This window comes from Malaclemys terrapin, chromosome 11 (genome assembly GCF_027887155.1).
Source record: "Malaclemys terrapin pileata isolate rMalTer1 chromosome 11, rMalTer1.hap1, whole genome shotgun sequence".
Classification (NCBI taxonomy): Eukaryota; Metazoa; Chordata; order Testudines; family Emydidae; genus Malaclemys; species Malaclemys terrapin.
This window is the reverse complement of record NC_071515.1, coordinates 42,824,380-42,848,676: the sequence shown is the minus strand read 5'-3', so window position 1 is coordinate 42,848,676 and position 24,297 is coordinate 42,824,380. Positions and strand designations below refer to the sequence as shown.

General features: G+C 42.0%; 1 protein-coding gene across 3 annotated transcripts in view; it reads right to left on the bottom strand.

Moving 5' to 3' along the window:
• Positions 1-24,297, bottom strand: part of ABCB11 (ATP binding cassette subfamily B member 11) — a 72,209-nt gene that overhangs the window by 36,650 nt on the left and 11,262 nt on the right. For all 3 annotated transcript variants that reach the window (XM_054044671.1, XM_054044670.1, XM_054044672.1), the window contains exons 5-15: positions 22,673-22,914; positions 20,387-20,474; positions 19,017-19,150; positions 17,286-17,457; positions 15,421-15,545; positions 13,278-13,452; positions 10,043-10,156; positions 9,016-9,126; positions 5,864-5,989; positions 3,740-3,943; positions 15-185 (exon numbers count right to left, since the gene is read on the bottom strand). In XM_054044671.1, the coding sequence (XP_053900646.1) occupies positions 15-185; positions 3,740-3,943; positions 5,864-5,989; positions 9,016-9,126; positions 10,043-10,156; positions 13,278-13,452; positions 15,421-15,545; positions 17,286-17,457; positions 19,017-19,150; positions 20,387-20,474; positions 22,673-22,914 (1,662 nt within the window). The remainder of the gene's footprint in view (positions 1-14; positions 186-3,739; positions 3,944-5,863; positions 5,990-9,015; positions 9,127-10,042; positions 10,157-13,277; positions 13,453-15,420; positions 15,546-17,285; positions 17,458-19,016; positions 19,151-20,386; positions 20,475-22,672; positions 22,915-24,297) is intronic.

Here is a 24,297-nt window from a genome sequence, read left to right as displayed (position 1 = left end):
ATAAAATAGCAAACCTTATGAAGTGCTTCTTGGACAATAGCTTCACTTTCATTGTCCAATGCTGATGTGGCCATATCTAGTAGCAGGATTTTAGGGTTTCGGACAAGGGCTCGAGCAATAGCTATCCTTTGTTTCTGACCTCCACTCATCTGGCCTCCACCCTCTCCAACAAGGGTGTCAAATTGCTGGGTAGAAGAGAAAAATTGAATAAATAACAAAGAATTCTGTTCTGTTCCCATTGACGTCAATAGTAAAAATCTCTCATAGATTTCCATGGGAGCAGGCCCAAAATGAATAACAACCTTTGGAAGACAAGTACAATGTGTTAGGGTTCTAGATCCTTCATAGAGCTGTAGAGCAGACTCCTCCATGTTTAACAAACCCTTTCTTCCCAAACTGGGCTTCTCATGTGTGCCAGTCCCAAACCAAACGTATATACTTAAATAAAACTTAAGGTTCATTTTGACCCAGTATAATTCAATCAGCAAGAACTGCACCATGGATGAAAATTACTCATTTCTCCCTCCCCATTGGGCAGCTCACCAGCTAACATTCCAGCAGTTTGGGCTTGTCTGTAGATGGAAGGGACTCATGTGGCCTTAGATGACTGATCACTGTAGTGTAGCAATCTCAGGCACACGGGCACTGTTTAGTCCAGGTCAGGATTTAGGTGACTGCACAGCTTGTGTGAAGTTAGTTTGGGAGCTAGAGAGCCAAATATGGCCTTGTCTATGTCCTATAGTCCCAGTATAGAATCTCCATATATTCACTTATAACCAAATTCTGCCTTTTCTCTACTGCCAAGGACACTGCAAGCTATGTGTGTATTACAGTCCTTCTAATGTGGCCTATCTACTTCACCTGGGAACCTAGGAAAGGGGCTTGGGATGATAAAATGTATGCCTCTGGGCAAATTAATTGTATTTTAACCCTGTCCAGGAATCTGTTTAGGCCAGTCAGATACTTAAATAATATCCCGAGAGACTAAAATGCCAATTAATATGAGCTGGGGGCACAGAGGTTACTGGGCCTGACAAACCAACATCTATAGGAGGTTGGGGTTCAGGGGGTGGGGAACCTCCATATGCCAGATGGTATTAATATACGGGGGTGGGGAGCTGGAAGTTTCTTCATAGACTATTCAAAAACACATTTAGGTGAGTGGGAGGACTGGATCCTAACTAGCTTTTTGCCTGGGCAGAAACAGACCTGGGAAGTGTGAAAATCTGCCTTTCCTCTCTTTGATGTATTGATTATTACCATATTGTTCTAGATTTCCCCTGGTACTGAATGTTCTGTGTATGTTTCTTGGGGAGTGTATTCATCTTTGCTCCCAAATGTGGCCAAATACATGTAGCACCCTTGATTTAGTCACTTCAAAGGAATGTCTATAACTCTACTGTTCTGATTCATTCTATGCTTTCTCCCCATCCATTTGAGTACCGAACAGGTTGTACATAGAATCACAGAACTGTAGGGCTGGAAGGGCTCTCAAAAGGTCATCTAGTCTAGCCCCCCTTTTCCCTGATGAGGCAAGACCAACTATACCTAGATCATCCCTTACAGGTGTTTGCCTTATCTGTTCTTTAAAACCTCCAGTTATGGGGATTTCACAACCTTCCTTGGAAGCCTGTTCAAGAGCTTAACTATCCTTATAGTTAGAAAGTTTTACTACTATCTAACCTAAATCTCCCTTGCTGCAGTTTAAGCCCATCACTTTTTGTACTACCTTCAGTGGACATGGAGAACAATTGATCAGTGTCCTTTTCATAACAGCCCTTAAGATATTTGCAGACTTGCTATCAGGACCCTCCTCACAGGGCCGGTGCAACCATTTAGGCGACCTAGGCGGTTGCATAGGGCGCTAGGATTTGGGGGGCGCCATTTTCTTCGGCAGCGACCATGGCAGCAAGATCTTCGGCCGCCCCGGTTGCCGCCGGCATTTAGGCGGAGGGAGCTGGGGCAGTGGAGTGCGGGGAGGGCCGCCTGCAGCAAGGGGGGGGGCGGCACTCAGGGGAACTCCCCGTCCCAGCTCACCCCTGCCCCACCTCCTCCCCGAGCACGCCGTGGCTGCTTCACTTCTCCCACCTCCCAGGCTTGCGGCGCCTAAGCTGATTGGCGCCGCAAGCCTGGGAGGCGGGAGAAGTGAAGCAGCCACGGCATGCTCGGGGAGGAGGTGGGGCAGGGGTGAGCTGGGGCAGGGGAGCGCCTCAGGGCGGAGGGGGGGAGCTGCCGCGGGGGGGGGCGCCTCAGGGCGGGGGCTCGGGGATGGGGGGGGCGCAAGGTGGAAGTTTCGCCTAGGGCACGAAACATCCTTCCAGCGTCCCTCCCTCCTCAGTTTTCTTTTTCTCAAGACTAAACATGCCCAGTGTTTTTAACCTCTCCTCAGAGGTCAGGTTTTCTAAAGCTTTTATAATTTTCATTGCTTTCCTCTGCACTCTGTCCAATTTGGCCACATCTTTAATAAAACATGGTGCCCATAACTGGACACAGTACTGCTGCTGAGGCCTTGCCAGAACCGAATAGAGCAAGACAGTTGCCTGCCATGCCATACATACAACACTCCTGTTAATACATCCCACCATGATATCAGCCTTTTTTGCAACTGCATCATATTGTTGATTCATATTCAATTTGTGATCCACTATAACCCCCAAATCCTTTCAGCAGTACTATTGTCTAACCAGTTATTCTCCATTTTGTGATTGTGAATTTGATTTTTAATTCTTAAATGTAGTTAGAATCATAGAAGATTAGGTTTTGAAGAGACCTCAGGAGGTCATCCAGTCCAACCCCCTGCTCAAAGTAGGACCAACACCAACTAAATCATCCCAGCCAGGGCTTTGTCAAGTCGGGCCTTAAAAACCTCTAAGGATGGAGATTCCACCACCTCCCTAGGTAACCCATTCCAGTGCTTCACCACCCTCCTAGTGAAATAGTGTTTCCCAATATCCAACCTAGACCTCCCCACACTGCAACTTGAGACTATTGCTCCTTTACACTTGTCTATAGTGAATTTCATCTAGTTGATTTCAGACCAATTCTCCTATTTGTTAAGGTTGTTTTGAATTCTAATCCTGTCCACCAAAATGCTTGCAACCCCTCCCGGCTTGGTGTCATCCACAAATTGTATAAGCATACTCTCCACTCCATTATCCAAGTCATTCATGAAAATATTGAATAGCACCAGATGCAGGACTGAGCCCTGCAGGACCCAATTAAATACCTTTCCCCAGTTTGACAATGAACCATTCATAACTACTTTTTTAGTATGATCTTTCAACCAGTTTTGCACCCACATTATAGTAATTTTATCCAGACCACATTTCCCTAGTTTGCTTATAAGAATGTCATGTGGGACTGCATGAAAAGCCTTACTAAAAATCAAAATATATCACCTTCACTGCTTGCCCCCCATCCACTATGCCAATAACACTGTCAAAGAAGGCAATTAGGTTGGTTTGGCATGATTTGTTCTTCACAAATCCATTGTTCGCTATCACCCTATTATCCTATAGGTGGTTACAAATTGATTGTTTAATCATTTGTTCCAATATCTTTCCAGGTATCAAAGTTAAGCTGACTGGTCTATAATCCTTGGGTCCTCTTTTTTCCCTTTTTGAAAGATAGGGGTTTGTTTGCCATTCTCCAGTCCTGGTCCTGGTTGCAGAGGGAAAGAAGAGGAATTTGTTCACTATTCATCAAGTTCTGATGAAATACTTTAACAGGCAAAATTTACCAGTGGCAGATCCATGATAAAGTTGTAGGCGTTGGCTTCCTTGGCTGCTTTGATGATGTCTTCCATACTAGCATCATCACGGCCATAGCGAATGTTCTCTGCAATTGTGGTAGCAAACAGGACTGGTTCTTGCTCAACAATACCAATCAGTGAGCGCAGCCACTGAATGTTAAGGGAGCGAATGTCATGGCCATCAAGGGTAACCTACAGAAGAACACCAGTTAAAAGTAGAAAAGCAGCTGATCTCACAGTGCTGTAACTCTACAGCCTCAAATGGAGTTACTCCAGAGTCATTCTGGTACAAGAGAGCTCAAAACCAGCCTTGGACTACAGACTATAGATTCAAAAATAAAACTATAAAAAGAAATAATGAGAATACTGGGCTCAACCCAGCAAGAAGATGACTGCTTCCCACCCCCCAGTGAAGTAAACAATTATGTTTGCTATACTGTATCATATAAATCTTTAATCAAGATTGGATGTTTTTCCAAAAATATGCTCAAATAGGAATTAATGCAGGGAAATCCTATGACCAGACTTTATGATCACAGTGGTTCCCTCTGGCTTTATAATCCATTAATCTACGAAAATCTAAAGATAAATCGCTTCCCATTAAAAATTTCACATTTGACTTTTCATCCTAATTCAGAATGATTTTTTTTTCCAAAACTGACATTTTAGTTCATTTGCCTCAGTTTCTTATACCTACATCTCAGGGGTTGGTTATGAGAACTAATCCGTGTTTGTAATAGAGCTGGTGGAAAGATTTCAACTGATTTGGTTTTGGGATGAGAAATGGACTTTAGAAAATAGAAATTTTTGCAAAATAAAAAGGATTTTTAAAAAATGTTCAGGTTGTTTTTTTACAAAACTGGAAAATGAAAATTTAGGGGTTTATTGTTTGTATTTCAGTTCTATATTCCCCCCTCATTTTCCTTCTCCCCCTCCTTTCTTCACTGGCAAAACAGAAGAAGGGAAAAAAAGGGGGAAAGGGAAATAAAGGGAGGGGAAAAGGAACAATGAAAACTAAAAAAATGTGAAAAGGAAAATGTTCAAAACCAGACATTTTTGATAAAAATGTTCACAAAAATAACTGAACAATCATAAATTCATTCTCTATTAGCATAACTAGGACATGAGGAAATTATGGAAAGATCACCATAATATGACTTAGTGAGAATCTGTTTATACTTCACTCATCCTTTGACTCTTTAACGTTCAGTTACAGAGCACCATTTATGTGATTTATACCATTAAGCCAAATGTTAATGAAATAAGAATGTTTATATATTAAATATTTCTGCTGCTGGTAATAAGACATAGCCAATCCATTCAGCATATACTGTAGCAGTATTATAGGTAAAGCTATGTTTTTTTTTTTCATAGAGGTCATGGAAGTCACGGATTCCTTGACTTCCAGTGACCTCCGTGACTTCAGCCCGCAGTGGCTGGGAGCTGCAGGGCGTCGGGGGGACCCTGGAGCTCCTGGCCGCCATGGGCATGGGGGAACCTCAGAGCACCGAGCCCCCACAGGCAGTGGGGATCTCCAGAGCTCCCAGTGGCCCCCCACAGTTGCCCAGCCACTAAGGGCAGTGTGGGGACCCCACAGCTGAGCTCCCCATTTTGTCATGGGTATTTTTAGTAAAAGTCACAGACAGATAATCAGCTTCCATGAATTTTTCTTGAGACCTGTCCGTGACTTTTACTAAAAATATCCGTGACTAAATCTTAGCCTTAATTATAGGATAATGATTAAGTGCTCAAGACTACATTTCTCAGGATTTAAAACTGTTTGTCACTTCTGGATTCCCTATCCTAAAAACGACCTTTATATACATAAGTGCAGTTCTCATTGAAGCTTAGCATTTAATTCTTATTTTGTAGGGAAACCACTTTTGTCCTCACTAAAAATTTCTTTTCTTTCCCATAAATATTGCTGATTGTATCATTCAGGAGACTCCAGAACAGAACTAAACAAAGCATCCTGCTCATTTCCTCAGTCACTGTTTCTTGGACTGGATTTTTTAAAAAATCCAGAATCCTGCTTCCCAACTTTGAGTAAAAACGATGATACCCTTCAAAGTGAATAAGGTTAGAGAAACCTTGCTGGAGTGAGACACTTACCATGCCTTCAGTAGGGTCATAGAACCGCTGAATGAGCTGCACTGTGGTGCTTTTTCCAGCTCCACTGGGTCCAACAAAAGCAGTTGTCTCCCCTGATTTAATAACCATGCTAAGATTATCCAAAATCTGAAAGCACAAGAGAGACCATCCATTGTAACTACAAAATTCCTGAAGCCAAGCAGATGGACTGGAAATCATCATGTTTTGCTTTCATCTTAAATGAAGAGGGGAAAAGAGAACCAAAGGATTTTTAAATAAACTGAAAAACTTGATATTAGAGTTCGTTAAGAGCATTATTTTCCATGAAGGATATACAGGGAAATTCTGATTTTTGTTGGTTATGTCTGATTCCCACTGAAATGAAGACGAGATGGATACATCCTAGAGGATAATTTAGCTCTAATACCTTTTGACAAATGCTGCATATGTGTTATGAGTACCTGCTAAAATCTACATGTTATGTTTGCACCAAAGACATTGTATAGAATAATATGATACTTAATATGCTGCCGTGTCTAGAAGTGGCTGCATTTATTTGTTTGCCCAATAATACTCTTTTCAAGCAGACCTTGTCACAGCAGCAGTGAAGCAAGAGGACATACAGCCAGTGTTTGTTTCCCTCTTCCTAGCACTTTACAGTATAATGCACTGCACTTCCCCAGGACAATGGAAGAATTAAATTATAAAATCTTCACTCATTTTGTTTTACTACCTTCTATCCTATTTTTGCATAAATTTATAGAACTGTATAGTTGATTATGGAGCTCTGAAAAATAAAAGGAATCCAATAAAAAGTGGAAACGTGGACAAATTGCTAAGAAGAAATACAAAAGAACAGCACAAGCTTCTAGGGGCAAAATCAGAAAGGCTAAGGCACAAAGTGAGTTACACGTAGCAGGGGACATACAAGATAATAAGAGATTCTTTAAGTACATTAGGAGCAAGACAGCAAGAAGAAGGAAAGTGTAGGTCCTCTATTTAGCAAGGAAGGAGATCTAATAACTGATGGTGTCAAGAAGGCTGGAGTGTTTAATGCCTATTTTGCTTCAGTTTTCACTAAAAAGCTTAATGATGGACAGATAATAGTTAATATTAATTGTGCTGAGTAATTAATATTAACAACAAGGGGGAAGGATGCAAGACAGAATAGGGAAAGAACAGGTTAAAGACTATTTAGATAAATTAGATATAATCCAATCAGCAGGGCATGATGAAATTCAACTTCCGTACTTAAAGAACTAACTGAAGTAATCCCGGAACAATTAGCAATTATCTTTGAGCACTCATGGACAATGGGTGAGTTCTGGAGAAAGGCACACATAGAGCAACCTTTCAAAAGGGGATAAAGAGGACCTGTGGAATTATTGACCAGCCAGTCTAACTTCAATATTTGGAAAGATAGTGGAACAAATGATTAAACAATCCATTTGTAAGCACCTTGAGGATAATAGGGTTATAAGGAATAGCCAGCATGTATTTGTCAAGAACAAATCATGCCAAACCTACCTAATTTCCTTCATTGACAGGGTTAATGGCCTAGTGAATGGGAGGAAGTGGTGGACATGATATATCTTGACTTTTAGTAAAGCTTTTGACACACATGACATTCTCATAAGTAAACTACAGAAATGTGGTTTAGATTTCCATACCATAAGATGGGTGCAAAACTGGTTGGAAGACCATACTTGAAGAGTAGTTATCAATTGTTCACTGTCAATGTGGGGGAGGTATCTAGCAGGGTCCTGGAGGGGTCAGTCCTGGGTCCAGTACTATTCAATATTTTCATGAATGACTTGGATAATGGAGTGGAGACCATGCTTATAAAATTTACGGATCAAACCAAGCTGGGAGGGGTTGCAAGCACTTTGAATGACAGGATAGAATTCAAAACAACCTTGACAAATAGGAGAATTGGTCTAAAATCAGCAAGATGAAATTCAATATAGACAAGTACAAAGTCTACATTTAGGAAACAAAAATTAAATGCACAACCACAAGATGGAGAATAACTGTTTTAACAATGGTACTGCAGAAAGGCTCTGGGGGTTATATTTGTAAATCACAAATTGAATGCAAATCAGCAATGTGATGCAGTTGCAAAAAGGGCTAATATCATTATGGGATGTATTAACAGGAGTGTTGTATGTATGACACGGGAGGCAACCGTCTCGCTCTATTCAGTTCTGGTGATGCCTCACCAGATGTGGCCAAATTGGACAGAGTCCAGAGGAAAGCAATGAAAATTATAAAAGTTTTAGAAAACCTGACCTCTGAGGAAAGGTTAAAAACACTGGGCATGTTTAGTCTTGAGAAAAGAAGACTGAGGGGGGACCTGATAGCAAGCCTTTGCCAGAGGATGTTGTGAAGGCCAAGACTATAACAGGGTTCAAAAAAGAACTAGATAAATTCATGGACAATAGGTGCATCAATGGCGATTAGCCAGGATAGGCAGGGATGGTGTCCCCAGCCTCTGTTTGCCTGAAGTTGGGAATGGGCAACAGGGGCTGGATCACTTGATGAGTACCTGTTCTGTTTATTCCCTTGGGGGCACTTGGCAATTGTCCACTGTTGGAAGACAGGACGCTGCGCTAGATGGACCTTTGGTCTGACCCAGTATGGCCATTCTTATGTCCTTATGTCTGCACATATGTTAAGGGCTGTTATGAAGAGGACACTGATCAATTGTTCTCAATGTCCACTGATGGTAGGACAAGAAGTAATGGGCTTAATCTGCAGCAAGGGAGATTTAGGATAGCTGTAAGGAAAAACTTTCTAACTATAAGGATAGTTTAGCTCTGGAATAAGCGTCCAAGGGAGGCTGTGGAATCCCCATCATTGGCGGTTTTTAAGAACAGGATGAACAAACACCTGTCAGTGATGGTCTAAGGGAGGGAAACAGTATGCAGATAAACCCAACTGAATTTTTGTGAGCTTATAGTCTACAGAAAAGAATTCTCATAGATGTGCTGGAAATGAAAACTACACAACTTCTAACACTGTTGACACCAAAATAATTAATTGCCTACTTTTAAACAAAGGGCTTGTGCTTTTGGAAAGTAAGCTCTAACATAGAAGTTTACAGATTACTGGCATAACAGCATATTCCATTTAGTTACAGTAAATTAGCCAAAAGAGGAATGATGAATAATCACCTTTACTTCTGGCCTGGATGGGTAATGGAATGTTACATTATGGAATTCAATGTCACCTCTTATTTTATCCAGCTTGTAGCCCTCTTCTGACATGCAGTCAATGGTAGGTTTCTAGAGTAGAATTTGTCATGTTATTTATTTGGTGTTAAACAACCGAGACTTTGCTGCAGTAGATGCAGTATTCCGTCCAACATACAAAACAATGACATTTCAGTTTGAACAGCTCTGGGCTGTACTCCAAAGCCATACAGACTCTGCTACAGGAGCATAAGACTCTAAGCTAAAGTGACAATGTGGTTGTCACTGGTGAGGAAAGTTGGGAAGAGAAATGACTTCTGCAGGGGGCACACAGCCATCTCTCTCAGTCTGTTACGTTACGTCACTGGGGATAATCCATTAGAAAGGCTGGGTGTGTGTCATGGCAAAGCATAAGAAATATTGTGGCTTTGTCATGGTAAAAAAATTCAAGGAAAAGTCACAGCACACAATGGTATAATTATGAGTAAGTTCACTTTCTATTAGAATCATGTTAAATAACATATAAAGATAGCATAACAACAATTAAAAACACAAACTTCTGTTCTCATCTAAACACACCGACGGGCTTTGGGAGACAGAGCCTCAGCTGGTGCAAGGCTGCATAGTCCATTGACATCAATGGTGCTATATCCATTTACATCAGCTGGAGATTTGGTGTTTCCTGGAGCTTGGCTACAGTATGAATATTAAAACCTTCTTCTGAGCCTTTAGCCTTAATTCATAGCTGATCATTAGCTGCACTTATGAGACCTGAGCATGAAATATCAGTATTTGGTAAAAACTTGAATATTCATAAACAAAACATTTAAAGATGTCGATTCAATACCCTCTTTATAAATTGCAGCTAGGTCTTTTTCTTGTGCAGTCAGCTGTTTCTTAATTACCCTCATTTTTCTAATTTACACTGCCAATAAAAGCCTACCCTGCACGGGGCTTACTTAACTATTTTTCACAGCAAACTGACAGAGCTTAGGAATTCCATACTTACCTTATCTATCGTCTCAAAGATGTTTGTTGCAGCGCCGCGGCCAGTGGCGAAAGCCTCCAAACAAGGAGAAGCCTGACCAAGACTTAAAGCACCTATTAAGACTCCAAAGAAAACCTGAAAAAACATGGGAAGACATTAACTGCTTTACATTAATTTTTTTCTTAGAGCTTAGAAAACAACCTGGTACCACCCGGGTGGTAACTAGATAAGGACTGAGCCTTCTGGACATGTTTGGGGCCAGCAAGCAGGATTGATGCTCCAATGCTTGAAAACATATAGGACAGCATGGTGATGTGCCCTCTGTATTTGGAGTTTCAAATGCATCGCGTTACTTGGTATTATGCTCAATCAGCAGCTTTAAAATACTGTTTGGTTGAAGTACTGTTGCTGTTAATGTGGGACTGATGGCTGTATATCTATCACACCTGCAAACCTTGCTACAAAGGCAGGTTCCTGCCTCTGAGAGGATTCCCCCCCCTACATAAAAGGGCCCACAGCAATAGTGCCTATGCCATTAGAACCCATACTCCACCTGCCAGTGCTTGAACTGAGCAAGTGTGGGATGGGACAACGTGCAGGCCCGTTTGGTAGAATGCTGTATCACTTCATAGCTACTGTATTTGTGGAAGCCGCAGCTCCACTCCTCCAGCATACCCACATTCCTCCTCTGGTTTTGCAATGCATGCTGTTGCAGCAGCTCACCCCAGCCCTACCCAATGAGAGTGTTCTTCTCCAATCCTAGCCAAGAACCCCAGGAAGGAATCACTGGCTGATCACCCCTTTCTGAAAATCCAAGGATCATGTCCTTTTGCGCTAATTCACGGTAGCATGAGAGGAGATCTGACATGGGATCTGAAGAAAGGCCATGTTTCTTGTGCAGCATCACTAGAGACCTCAGCCAGCAGGGGCGAACACCAGTGGGCTGAAAACACTGCACTCCAAGAGCCCAACAGGACCTGGCAGGGAAGCTGGGGAGGAGGCCAGAATGCTGAAAGCATTTGCCAGAACTTGTCTTCATTGGGAGCTGTGAGTGCTCTGAAAATCAAACCACTTTTACTAAGGTGCATAAATTTATGTTTATGTGCCTAACTGTAGGCACCCAAGTCTGAAAGTGTTGGTCATTATAATCAGGGGTGGGGAACTCAAAGAACAGCATACTGGAGGACAGAGATCATAAGATCATAAGAACAGCCATAATGGATCAGACCAGAGGCCCATCTAGCCCAGTATTCTGTCTTCTGACAGTGGCCAATGCCAGGTGCCCCAGAGGGAATGAACAGAACAGGTAATCATCAAGTGATCCATCCTCTGTCGCCCATTCCCAGCTTCTGGCAAACAGAAGCTAGGGACACCATCCCTGAACATTCTGGCTAATAGCCATTGATGGACCTATCCTCCATGAATCTATCTAGTTCTTTTTTGAACCCTGTTATAGTCTTGGCCTTCACAACATCCTCTGGCAAAGAGTTCCACAGGTTGACTGTGCGTTTTGTGAAGAAATACTTTTTTGTTTGTTTTAAACCTGCTACCTATTAATTTCATTTGGTGACCCCTAGTTCTTGTATTATGAGAAGGAGTAAATAACACTTCCTTATTTACTTTCTCCACACCAGTCATGATTTTATAGACCTCTATCATATTCCCTCTTAGTCGTCTCTTTTCCAGGATGAAAAGGCCCACTCTCATTAATCTCTCTTCATACAGAAGCTGTTCCATACCCGTAATAATTTTTGTTGCCCTTTTCTGAACCTTTTCAAATTCCAATATATCTTTTTTGAGATGGGGTGATCACATCTGCATGCAGTATTCAAGATGTGGGCGTACCATGGATTTATATAAAGGCAATATGATATTTTCGGTCATATTACCTATCCCTTTCTTAATGATCAAGGAAGGGGGAAGGCTTCTTCATTACTTCGCTGCTTTTATTTCAAGGAACTGGGCAGTAATATATTCTATGTAATATTAACCTAGTACGTGTTCTTCCTATTGCTACAGTACAAATTGCTCTCATTAGAATTAAACTTTTGTTTAGAACTTATTTTGATTTATGCTGTCCCTTCTTGGTTATGTGATAGCTTGATGTAGCAGATAATGAATATGCCCTTTGATTTTGGCCCATCTTTTTGCTCTGTTATGACTGATCTGCTTGGAAACAATTAAAAAATGTGAAAAGGATTATGTGTAACCATTTACATTAGTTTGGTGATGTCTGTGGAATTCTGCAAGAAGCAGTCAAGGACTCAGCTAGCCGTCTGAGAACAGCAGACAGGCATGTGTAAAGGAGAGGCTGGCAGGGTGTGGCAGGTAAACTCGATTGCCAGGGGAGAATGAAAAATACACAGGGGCAGATTCTCTTCTCATTCACACTATTATAAATCAAGACTGAACTTATCCACTGAACTCATCCAAGCTACACTCCTGTAAAATCAGAGTAAGCAAGAAGGAACCAGGCCCAATGGTTTTGATTATAACAAGGGAAAGCATTGCTTGGTTAACCCTTGCTGAATTAATTGGGTGGGTGTTCAGCACAACCTCTCAGTGACCCGGAAAGGAATATTTGGAGACTGGGTGTATATGTTTAGAGTGCTAAGTGAGAAATTTGAAGCAAAAGAAAGATGATTGACAACTCGGAAAAGAAGGCGGCACTGGAGATATTCCCTTCCAATGTTGGCTGCAGTTTGTCAGTTCCCTGCTGGCTGCCATTTACCAGTTGGGAATGTGGAACTACAGTTATTGGGTTCAAGTCAAGGAAATCTCTGGCGGGCTTTATCACTGCACTGACTTGTTAGTGGCAAGTGCAATTTCAGGTTGTTCCATCTGAGGGCCATCTGCCAGCAGTAGAGAATAATTAAAATATCTAAGGATTCAGGTTCCATAACATTTAAACTACTGGTCTCTAGAATAGCCATTCTACTTCACCTAACAGCTTCCAGAGCTGCATAAAAGTTGGCACAATGTGCTTCCAGCACACCACTGGAAGAACCAGAGTTTGAACTTTACAGACAGAAATAGCAGCTGAATCCTGGAGTAGTGGAGAAGAAGGTTCAGGGAAAAAATAGGGTGATTTGCCATTTTATATTTGGCAACTAAATACGAGAGCAAAGAGCAGAAAAGAAAAGCATGGTCAGACAGCAGTCACCACTCTGAAAGCTAGGTGATAACTAATGTACATGTTCAGGGACAGTTCTGAAAAACTATCAGATATGAAAGGAGCAAGTATTATAATCAGTACCTGTAAGAGAGTCCCAGGTGAATACTCCTCTTCTTCAAGGACAAGTTTTGAGCCATACCAAAAGGCTAATGCATAACACAGGAAGATTATGAACCAGATGTAACCAGTGAAGAATCCCATTATCATTCCTTTTCTAATTCCCCAGCGCTGGGCAAACACTAGGTTTTTATCATATCTAAGGAAAAAATAAAAATGAAAGTGGACGAAATGCATTTAACAGAAAACTAGGATGAATAAAGACCAGTACAATGAGGCTGTTTCATGGAGTGATGTTCCTTCAGTAATACAGTGGATACCATTAAAAATATAGCATTTACAACTCTGCAGTAAGGGCCCCGTGCTGCTCTCACTGAAATTAACTGCAAAGATGCTAATGATTCCAATGGCTGTAGTAGCAACCTCAGACATTAAAATTGTAGAATGTCCTATTATAAGTATAGGAAAATATCAGAATTACTGCAACTACCTGCCCAAAAGAATTTGTGTTGTTCTGACATAGGAGAAGTTTTGGATAATTTGTGACAGATCTGCAACCATGCTGTATTTTAAATTAGTTTAAAAGAGAATTGCAGTATAATACCATCAACTCACTATATCTAATTACAAAGAGTAAATCATTGAAAAAAAACATAAATAATCAAGTTAAACAGGAATCTGCCATCTTGGCAGTCTGATGATGCTTGAAATGCATCTAAGACAAGCAGTTGACACCAAGGTTCTATTAATGTTTAGGGTGGTTTGTTGTTGTTATTGTTAAAGAGAATGGTGAGGTTAAAAATCGTACATTTAAAAAAAATGTCTTTGCTAGACCTGGGTGAATAATGGGAAAAAACTGTTCATAAATATTTTGGCAACTTCTAAATAAAATTTTGTTTTGACTGTTCATTACATTCCATAAGCTAAGGTATATTTATACAGATATTTTCAGAAAGCAAATTTTGGTGACTAATAACACTTCACATTATTAACATGAAGGATTTTTTTAAAAATCTAATTTACTTTTAAGTATTTATACTGTTCATTTACTATTTGTAGTTTTCCCAATGTAGTCAACAAAAATAGGCTAGTCAGTTTCACAAGTGCTTGTAATCAATTCCCCTTTCCCTTTCTCAGGTGCCATAATGCTATATTTGGCTTGCAAGCAATGTAAGAAATGTATGTATGTGTTTTCAGATACATTTCTTACATCATTTGCAACTCACATAGAATTTTTTAAAAAAATCATGGAATCATTTCTATTGGGTCTTCAGCAAAAACCTTTATTTTGGAGCACATTGAGCTGAGCATCCTTGATTTTTTTAAATAATGGCTCATATCTGCTGTGGATCACTTGTTAATTTCTAAACAATTATATAATGTACCTTACAGTACTTCAATCAATTTGCTGCCTTTTTCACATATTCAAATACTGAGTTTCCAGTCTTGCATTTCCTTCAAGTCATTTCTCATTGAAAGACACCTACACTACTCCATCTTATGGAGATATTGTAACCGTATGTCTAAAATCTCTTTTGAAAAGCTCATTTTAAAGACATAGATATATTCTTATTTTATAAACAGCTGTCTTTAAGTGGGAATGACAACAGGGATAATGGCTGTTGTATTGGCAAAGTGGCTTTTGCTATTTAGAGCAATGTGGATGAAACAGTACAGTATGCATCAATATCTAGCCATTTGGAATGCTAATTCAAAGAAATAAAAGAGAGGGAACTGCTGGAAGGGCATTTTCTGCAAGGACCCTGTGGCTGGAACTTGCCCCCCTGCTTGGCTTGAAATAGCCTGCCCTTGATGACTTTCCAGGAACACTGAAAAAGCCACATATTTGCCAGGGTTTGGGGGAAGGCTGAAAGTATGTTCCTGGAGGTGATGGGCAGATGGAAAGGAGTTATTCTGCTGCTGTAATTCACTGGCTGGCTGAGTTATAAGGTGTTAAAGTTTATGATTGCATGATGTTGCTGGCAGGCTGAATTTATGGGTTAGCTACGTGTATGTTTTTTGAATGCTGTTGGGTGGTCATTATTTTGTAGTTGTCAGACTAATTGCCAGGGCCTGGGAGTTTATGATAACCTTTTTTTTTAAAAAACCAACCTATTGTTTCAATCTAAAGAAATAAGAAACCTCATAGAAATGTGACCGAACAAACCTTTCAATTTCTTTCCTCTCCCCACCAAAAGCAGCCACTGTTCTGATTGATGACAGCACTTCATCAGCCACAGCACCAGCTTTTGCATATGCCTTTAACTCTAGGCCTGTCAGTTTTGCCACAGCCTAAAAAGTCAAGAAGAATTAGTGGCAAAATATTATCCTGCTCCAGTTTTAGTGCTTACAGTACCGTGTTTAACCAATCAAGCATTATCAGCAAGCACTCCTCATTGTCAACAATACTAGCCAGACTTTATGTCTCCCCAGCATACTCTAAGCAGAATTTATAGACCACAGATTTTTATTTTTATGTCCTCAGAATCTTCTGTGTTGTCCTGTTCATGCACAAACCCCCACTAGCATGTGGCCACAATGTACACTTGCACTCTGGGCAGCATGGCCATATCCCATTGCCAACTGCTTTGCTGAATGTGAGAGTCACTGGGGAGAGCAGCTGACAATGAGTGGTTTCACATTCTCCTCCTTCCTTGCTCCTGCATGGCTCTAAGCAGCTCTGGGAAGGGTTAAGCAGAGTTAAGCAGCAAGGGAAGGAGTAACAGAGGATGCCAGCTGGAAGTAGAGAGGGGCAGTGGCTGTAAACTCCAGGTGCCACACAGTTTCCAGTGCTGAATCACTCTTCAGCTGGGCTGACAATAAGGAGTGGGAAAAAGCAGCAAGCAGCTACTTCAGCGTTTCCCACCTGCTTGTGTATCTGCTCCTGTTGCCAATAGGGCAGCCATAGGAGTAGCTTAAGTAGAGACCTCAGCACTCCCTCTTTGTTCCCTTGTGGCAGTCCTTAGCAAAGCCACTGGAGACCAGATGCCTGAGCAGCAGCAGGTAGGGTGACCAGATACCAAGTGTGAAAAATCAGGATGGGGGTTGGGGGTAATAGGTTCAACAAAGCACCGAATATCAGGACTGACCCTATAAAATCAGGACATCTGGTCACCCTAGTGGCAGGGCAGTTGCAGCGACTCATTTCAGTCTACCCCTTCCACATCCTCTTTTATTCCATGACAGTAATCAGCTGTAGAGCTGCCAAAGAGCCCTAAAAGCAGCTTAGGCTTCTCCATCCAGACAATCCTGATAAACTGGACAGCTAGGAGTACAGTGACCCACCAGAGACTAAAAGAATATCCATCAGATAGTGGAGAGATGGAAACACCATGGGACAAGCTTGGAGAGGGTGGCCCAGATATCAGGGAGACCTGGCTTGTGGAGAAAATAGAGAGAAAAGGGGGCCAGAAAGAGATGGGGCGAGGGATCCAGCAAGTGGGAGAGACAGTGAGTATATGGAAGAAGAGAGAGAGTGAGGGGGGAAACATTCAATGGACAGAAGAGCAAAATGACAAATGGATAGGAGGGAAATAGAGCAGCCACCACAGAGAAAATGGAGAGCAAGAATAGCCACACAGAACTTTAGGGGTATTTTGGTTTTATGTTTTCATCCTGACTTTCATTTTCTGGCAGAAAAATGGGGAATTGTAATGAGGAAGGTTGCAGAAAAGGAGAAGCTTTAGTTCACTTGCAGTTGGGGTAGTGAAAATGGGGGAGCAGGGAAAGGGGCAAACAAGACATGGCACTATACCAGAACTTCCTCCCTCTCACACATATGCACAGTTCAAACCCCTTGTTGAGGAACTTTCTAAAACATTAGGTATTACAGTGAAAGAAATCTGTCGGCCAGTTTCTGATCTCAGCAACAGCATTGTTAATCCAAAGTCTCTTGAGTCTTGACACAGTTCAGTGGAAGTATTTACACCAGTGCCACTATGATCTGAATCTGGCCCCCAGCCCTCTGGTATATTACTATCTCACTCTAAATAATCATCGCATTAAGACATGAATTGCATTAAAATCTCTCACCAAGCCCAGGGTAGCTGCTCCGATCCCAAGTAGTGGGCTGACAGCAATAATAACCATGGTCAGTTTCCAGCCACTAGCAAATCCTAACAGGAATCCACAGATAAAGGTGGTGAAGCGCTGGATAAAGAGTGCTGCTTGATCAGCAATAGCATCATTGATTTTGTTCACATCACTGTAGAGAACAAGAAAAGCAAAGATAGATGAATCTCATTTCCCCTGCATTATAATTCAGAGCTGAATTGGGGCCCTGTAATTTTCCTTGCCCCTATTCTTTCCCACTATCACCACTTTCAGAAACTCTGGGCTGTAGTGAGGAGTTGGTGCAATTCCCCAATGGCAAGAGGTCTGTGTGTGTGCAATCTAAAGAAGGACTTGAGATAACCACTTCCCCCAGGGGCTGAGCATCCTGCCCTTTGTCCCTTAAAATAGACTGCATTGACTCCTTCGGAGTACCAGCCCTTCTCTGTGGGATGATTCGGAGGGAGGACAAGGCCAAGACCCCAACTCTTCCCTCTCTCTCCTAGCCCCTCCCCACCGCTTTTCCAGCTTCATGTTCCCTTGGAGGGGGGACAGAATGGAGCAGGGAGTGTATGAACTGCTATTGTGGGAGGCCCTTGGAAGGCTTCCGGTGCAATCCCTTACCCTTCCCGTGTGACAGATAATGATTATGATGATCTAGCCCTAGAGCAACTGCACAGTTTTCAGTAACAATGAACACACAGGTGCATTTCTCCTGTGTAATGCACTTTCTCAGTGCAGAAGACATTTCTGTCGGGTCTTAATATGACTCAGTGGTCACACACTTCCGCAGCTCTTGGTTGTCACCTCATGCATGAGAACTGCAAAGCAGTCAACTCATGTCACCCTCAGGAGCAGAGGGCATGAGGTTCGGAATAGCCATAAGATGCAGAACTACTAGCACATTGGTGCATTCAGTAAGATGTTACGTTATCTACTGCAAAAAGAAACACGTTTGATTTATGAAACATGTTTACAAGTTTGGAAGGTTTCTCTGGAACGTTTTGATGCTGAGTATTCTCTGGGTGCGTGACACAAAGCGGTGCCAAAGATGAGAACTGGCTTACATCAGCGTAGTTGGAAATGCAAAGCTATTTACATCATCTTTTTCCCCTGAAATTCTTCTCGCTCACACACAATTGACCTTGGTCCAGAACTTTACTGGAAGTGACAGGCACCACTATGCAATGGCAAGAGGCAGAAGGGAAAAAAAAGTTCTGCAGTCACAGGAAAGTGACAATGACAATGGTTGGAATGTAACTTCCCTGCTCTCTCTATATGGAGGATTTTTTTATGAATGGGATCCTCAATGTATTGTTTTAGCTCTTTATAAAATTCAGTTCTCCTGTTCTCCAAATGTGGACTGTGGAACTTACAGTAGAATTTAGCTGATAACCTCTCTGACAGTCTATGTATTTATATGGACCCCTGTCACAAGAGTATTTATGTTTTACCTAAGTTAGGAGTCCATAACTGGGGTTTTAAGGTCTCATACAAAGACCATTGAAGTCAATGTGAGTCTTTCCAAAGACTTGAAGGGGTTTGGATCAGGTCTTTAGAGCCTGATCCAACTTCCAGTGAAGTCAATAGGAGATGGCTTAGCCTTTAGTGGACCGAGTCTTCTAAAGTCTTTTATGTACTGCTCATTGTTCACAGCACCTTAGAAACTAAAAGGACATGCACTGTGGCATAGGGTTCTTCTAGATTACTTACTCAGAGATTCGTGTATTCAGTTCTCCGACTGATGTACAGTCAAACCAGCCTATATCCATTCTCATTATTTTCCTGAAATACGCTTTCCTGATTTTCTGAATCTGACGAGCTGCAGACATTATCCAAAAGCAGATCTGGGAAGACAGTAATGTGGATACTGACTTACTGTTAAGAAAACCATTATATTCTAACTACATACACGTGACATCTACTTGATATACAGCTGCTCGGGAATTTTCATCAGAACCTGGGATTTGGGAGACCCTGCTTCCAGATTCAGAGCAAAGACTTGAACATAGGCCTCCCAACTCTGAGGTGAGTGCCCTAATCACTGGGCTATTGGCTATTCTAGAGTGGCTGTCTCTGTCTGTCTGTCTCTCTCTCTCTCACACACACACTCATTTTGTATTTTATTTCAGGTCTCAGTTTTGTCCCAGTGCAGAATAGGAAAATTTCTGACACCTCCAAAATATTCATGGGCTGTCCAAGCAGTTGCCTCAATTATAAGAGTTGGAGAGGTAATGCAAGACAACTGACTTTGATGAGGTTGCATGGTTGTCACTGGGGACAAAATTTGGCCATCTATATTTGTATGTAATGTACAGATCACATCACTCACTGCCAAAACAAAGCCAGTGCTAGAGCAGCAACCATTCTGCACCAGCAAAACTCCATGTGCTTTTAGGAGGAAGAGTGAAAAATGGCTTCTCCTGTCGAAAATAACTACTAGAGTATTTTACAGGAATGGTCCAAACCCCAGAGCACATCACACAGGAATAAGCTGTAGTGGGCTGAGCCATTACTTCAGAAAATTCTGGGCCTGATTCTCCTCTTAAACCAATTTTACACTAGTGTATCTCCATAGGCCTCATTGCAGCTACTCCTGGTTTATTCCTATGCAAGTCAGAGGAGAATCAGGTCCTTTATATGGTAGATAGAATGAAATATATAATATCATATTGTATAGTCTAAAGACTAAAGAAATAACTTGTCCTCACTGACATTTGGTATGATGCTTTTGACACTTTGAACTTGGCTATGTTAGTCAATTTTTTGTTTCCCTAACCATTGTGGAGCAAACTTTGCATGTGGTGAAACAGAAGCTGCATGCACTAATCTCACACTGCGTGACATTCACCCCTACGCAATGGACCAACATGGGCTTATGCCCTACAATTATCTAGACTCGGGCTGGCCCTCTGCACGGAGGCGAGTTTCACCCAATGAAATTAAGATCTGAAACTCTGCAAGGGCGTATGCCTTCTCCATTACATTGTGCAAAAATATACAGTAAATAGGACCCTTTCTTATGAAACATAACAGTTTAGTGTTTTATATATTGGAAATAACACGGGGAACCAAATACTGACTTGGAGGTATCCTAACACAAGCACCAAACACCCGATTCCTGCATAGTAACTTGCAAATCTGATCATTTCACTTTCAATGTCCAGGAACCTATAAAATAAAATTAGAAGATTAAACAACATTGTTACAAATTTCTGACAGCAAATCTGCTTAACAGTCCACTTAACAGTGATGTTTCAAGGGCATTCCCTGCATTTATTATTCAGGATAATTTAAAATAATGGCACTTTGGTAATTGATTTCTAAAGCTGGCACAACATCACATCTTGGGGATAAGAAGTGGCAAACCTGCTTCTTCTGATATCAGAAATAATGGGGTGTCCCCTAAACTGCTGTTCATTAACAGTCTATTGTTTTCAAGGGGCAGATTGTTTCTGAGCTTAATGCAGATGTGGAGGGGACTGGGAAGTGCAAGGAGTGCTGTGGAGTAGTTTGCAGTGGATGGTTGTGAAACACCACCAGACCTCATGCAATGAAAAGATGCAGGAAAGGATTGTTTTGGGGGAGAGGTGTCCAACATAGTTTCAGTAGATAGTGATCTTATATAGGACTTGTCTATATGGACAGCGAGTGCCCGGCAGGCTAGTGTGGGGTAAATTCATACCCCAGCTTGCCAAGAACAAAAGTAACTAAAGGCTTATCTACATGAACATTTAGTTCACCACACCAAGCGGGGGTGTGAATTTACCCAACACTAGTCTGCTGTGAACTAACTGTCTATGTGGACCCTGCTGATGTGTACTAAAAGTTCCATAGCTACTCCTGGGGGAATTCAGTGCCACTGCATGTACGCAGAAACATGTCCCCCCTTCCCACCAGATTCTCTTTGTTTTCCCGAACCAGTGCTCACTCACTCCTCCCCGGCAGCACGAGTGTGTCTGTTCAGGCACCCGCACACCCAGTCACTGTGGGGGGTTGGGGGTTGGAAGGGGAGGTGTGGGGATGCCCTGGCTGCCCAGAGATGTTAGTTCCAATTGGGCGGGGAGGAGGGGAGAAGGAGGACAACGGAGATGAAAAAAATTAAAATTTAAAATTCTGCATATTATATTTGTCAGCATCACACAATAACATAATAAGAATATAATCACACCCTTTTCAATTATTTTGGTAATTTATTTCAAAATACTTGTCAGCAAATAATTGAAAGGAGTGTGATTATATTGTGTTATTTTGACAAATAAAATATGTTGAATTTTAAAATATTGTGCACAGAATTTTTAATTTTTTGGCCCAGAATTCCCTCAGGAGTACATAGCATATGTTAATCTATCCCACTTTCAAACAGGACTAGATAAAAGCACAGTAAGGAACAGTCCACATGGCCAGTTAGTTCACAACAGGCTAGTGTGGGTTAGAGTAACACCCCAGCTTGCAGTGAACTAAATGTTCATGCAGACAAGCCCTGCGTTACTTTTTACCAATATAGATGCTAATGTGGTAGCAAAAATCAAACAATGTTCTATAGACAAGTGTGAGGGGTGGTTGTTGTACCCAATCTGAAATCATTTCCTTCAGATCATGTGGAAATACTAAATTATCCCTAATCTCCATGATGAACACCAATTTGCTGCTATTACTTTTACATTATTTCAAAATAGTTCAGTGGAGCTTCCTGGCTATTTCTCTAGATTTCTATATGTAGTGGTGAGAGTAGGAGCCAGTCTAGTTTCTTAAAAGCTCATCAAACTCAGAATTAGAAGAGCCACAGATTTTAAGGCCAGAAGGGACCATTATGATCATGTAGCCTGAGCTCCTGCAGAAACTGAGCATTGGAAACATAAAACATCAGAGGCAGTCAGATGAATCATTTTCAATTCAACAAAAGTTGCCAGGAGCCTAGATGACTCAGGGAATTGATACTTGGCTACAGAGCCTTTTCTTTTGAAGTGACTAGTTTAAATCTGGTTCAGGTAGGTGGAAAATGACCAAAAGTCTTTCCCTTCTAATGGATGTTTAGTTACCTCTGTGAAATACATTAGGGTCTCAAATTTGTTCCTGGATGCAGGGGTCCCTCCCTATCATAGAAACAGCCACCAGTAAACAGCATCCTTGCTGACAGTTCTAGTTGAGAAACCAAGGGCTGAATAAGCATGAGATACCTGCAAGGACCACATCTAGGTATGGGAGGGTGAGACTTGAGGCATAGTAGTAGAACAGAAAGAACATTGGCAAGTTTCCTATAGATAGAATATTTAGCCTCTTAGATTGAACTGGGCCCTTTTCTCTAGCAAAAAATTCACTTACAGTGTTTAAGAAGAAAAAAAAGAAAAACTCCATGGACCACTTACCCACAACTTATTGATGTATTTGTTTCATTTAGGTGAAGGGAACTGTTGATCCACACTATGGTGCTATTCACACATGCCTTGTCTGGGTTGCTAAGCTCTTGCTTCTCAATGTCATATTGAATAAATGTGTCTGTCATCAGACCAAAGACAAGCAACATGCATGGCTGGGCTGCACCATGAAGAATGGCACAGAAACTACCAAAAGCCATCATTAAAATCTCAGATGATGAAGAGAATCGAAACTAAGAGAGGGAAAAAAAATACTGTCTGAGTGATTTTGGTGTTAGCTAGGCATTAATTATTCATTAATCATATGTCCCTGATTGACATTTCAGGGGAGTAATTTCAGCAATGTTTACTAGTGAATATTTGATTCAGAATTGTTTTTACTACAGCTGTAGAACCAATCCTACTCTCATTGCATGGGTGTATAATCCCCCTTGATTACAGTGCGAGTTATCCATGAATACAGGAGCAGAGTTCGGCTCTCTGAGTGAATGTATAATCAGACTTGCAGAGAGTAACAAATACTGAAACCCAAATAATAAAGCATCACTGCAAGGTATCAGTATTCCACACTTTGATTCAAAGATTTACTGTGAATATGTCCTTGAAATTCACGTTTACTTGTATAGTCAACTTTGCATGTTTTTTTTTTAAATTAGGACATTCTACACAACCTATGAATAAAGTAAATTATTGTGACTTACTCCTGATGGTTCTGTGGTTATATGGTAGAAATTTGACTAAATACACTCAGATTGGGATGTTGCATAAATACACACTACCAATTAATGACAGGTTTCCAAAGAAGTGGGCTGTAGTCCACGAAAGCTTATGCTCTAATAAATTTGTTAGTCTCTAAGGTGCCACAAGTACTCCTGTTCTTCTTTTTACTACCAATTAATGTATGTAGAGTGTTATGATCAGCTCCTGTGCGTAGTGGCAGCCAGGGGACTCCACTCTGCACGCTGCCCCCGCCCCCAGCGCTGCCCCCGGAGCTCCCATTGACCGGGAACCATGACCAATGGGAGCTACAGGGGCAGTGCCTGTGGACGGGGCAGTGTGTTGAGCCGCCTGGCCGCACCTCCACATAGGAGCCAGAGAAGGGACATGCCACTGCTTCCGGGAGCCACTTGAGGTAACCACCGCACAAAGCCTGCACCCCTGACCATCCCCCCATGCTCCAATCCCCTGCCCCAGCCCTGATCCCCCTCCCACCCTCCAAACCCCTTGGTCCCAGCCTGGAGCACCCTCCTGCACCCCAAACCACTCATCCCCAGCCCCACCCCAGAGCCCGCATCCCCAACTGGAGTCTGCACCCGTTCCCACACCCCAAACCCCTGCCCCAGCCCTGATCCCCCTCCCACCCTCTGAACCCCTCGGTCCCAGCCTGCAGCACTCTCCTACGCCCCAAACTCCTCATCCCCCAGAGCCCTCACCCCCAGCTGGAGCCCTCACTACCCCATCGCATCCCCCCCGCTCCAGCCCACACCCTGAACTCCTCACTTCTGGCCCCACCCAAGAGCCCGCACCCCCATCCAGAGCCCTCACCCCCTCCCACACCCCAACCGCAATTTTGAGAGTATTCATGGCCCACCATACAATTTCTATTCCCAGATGTG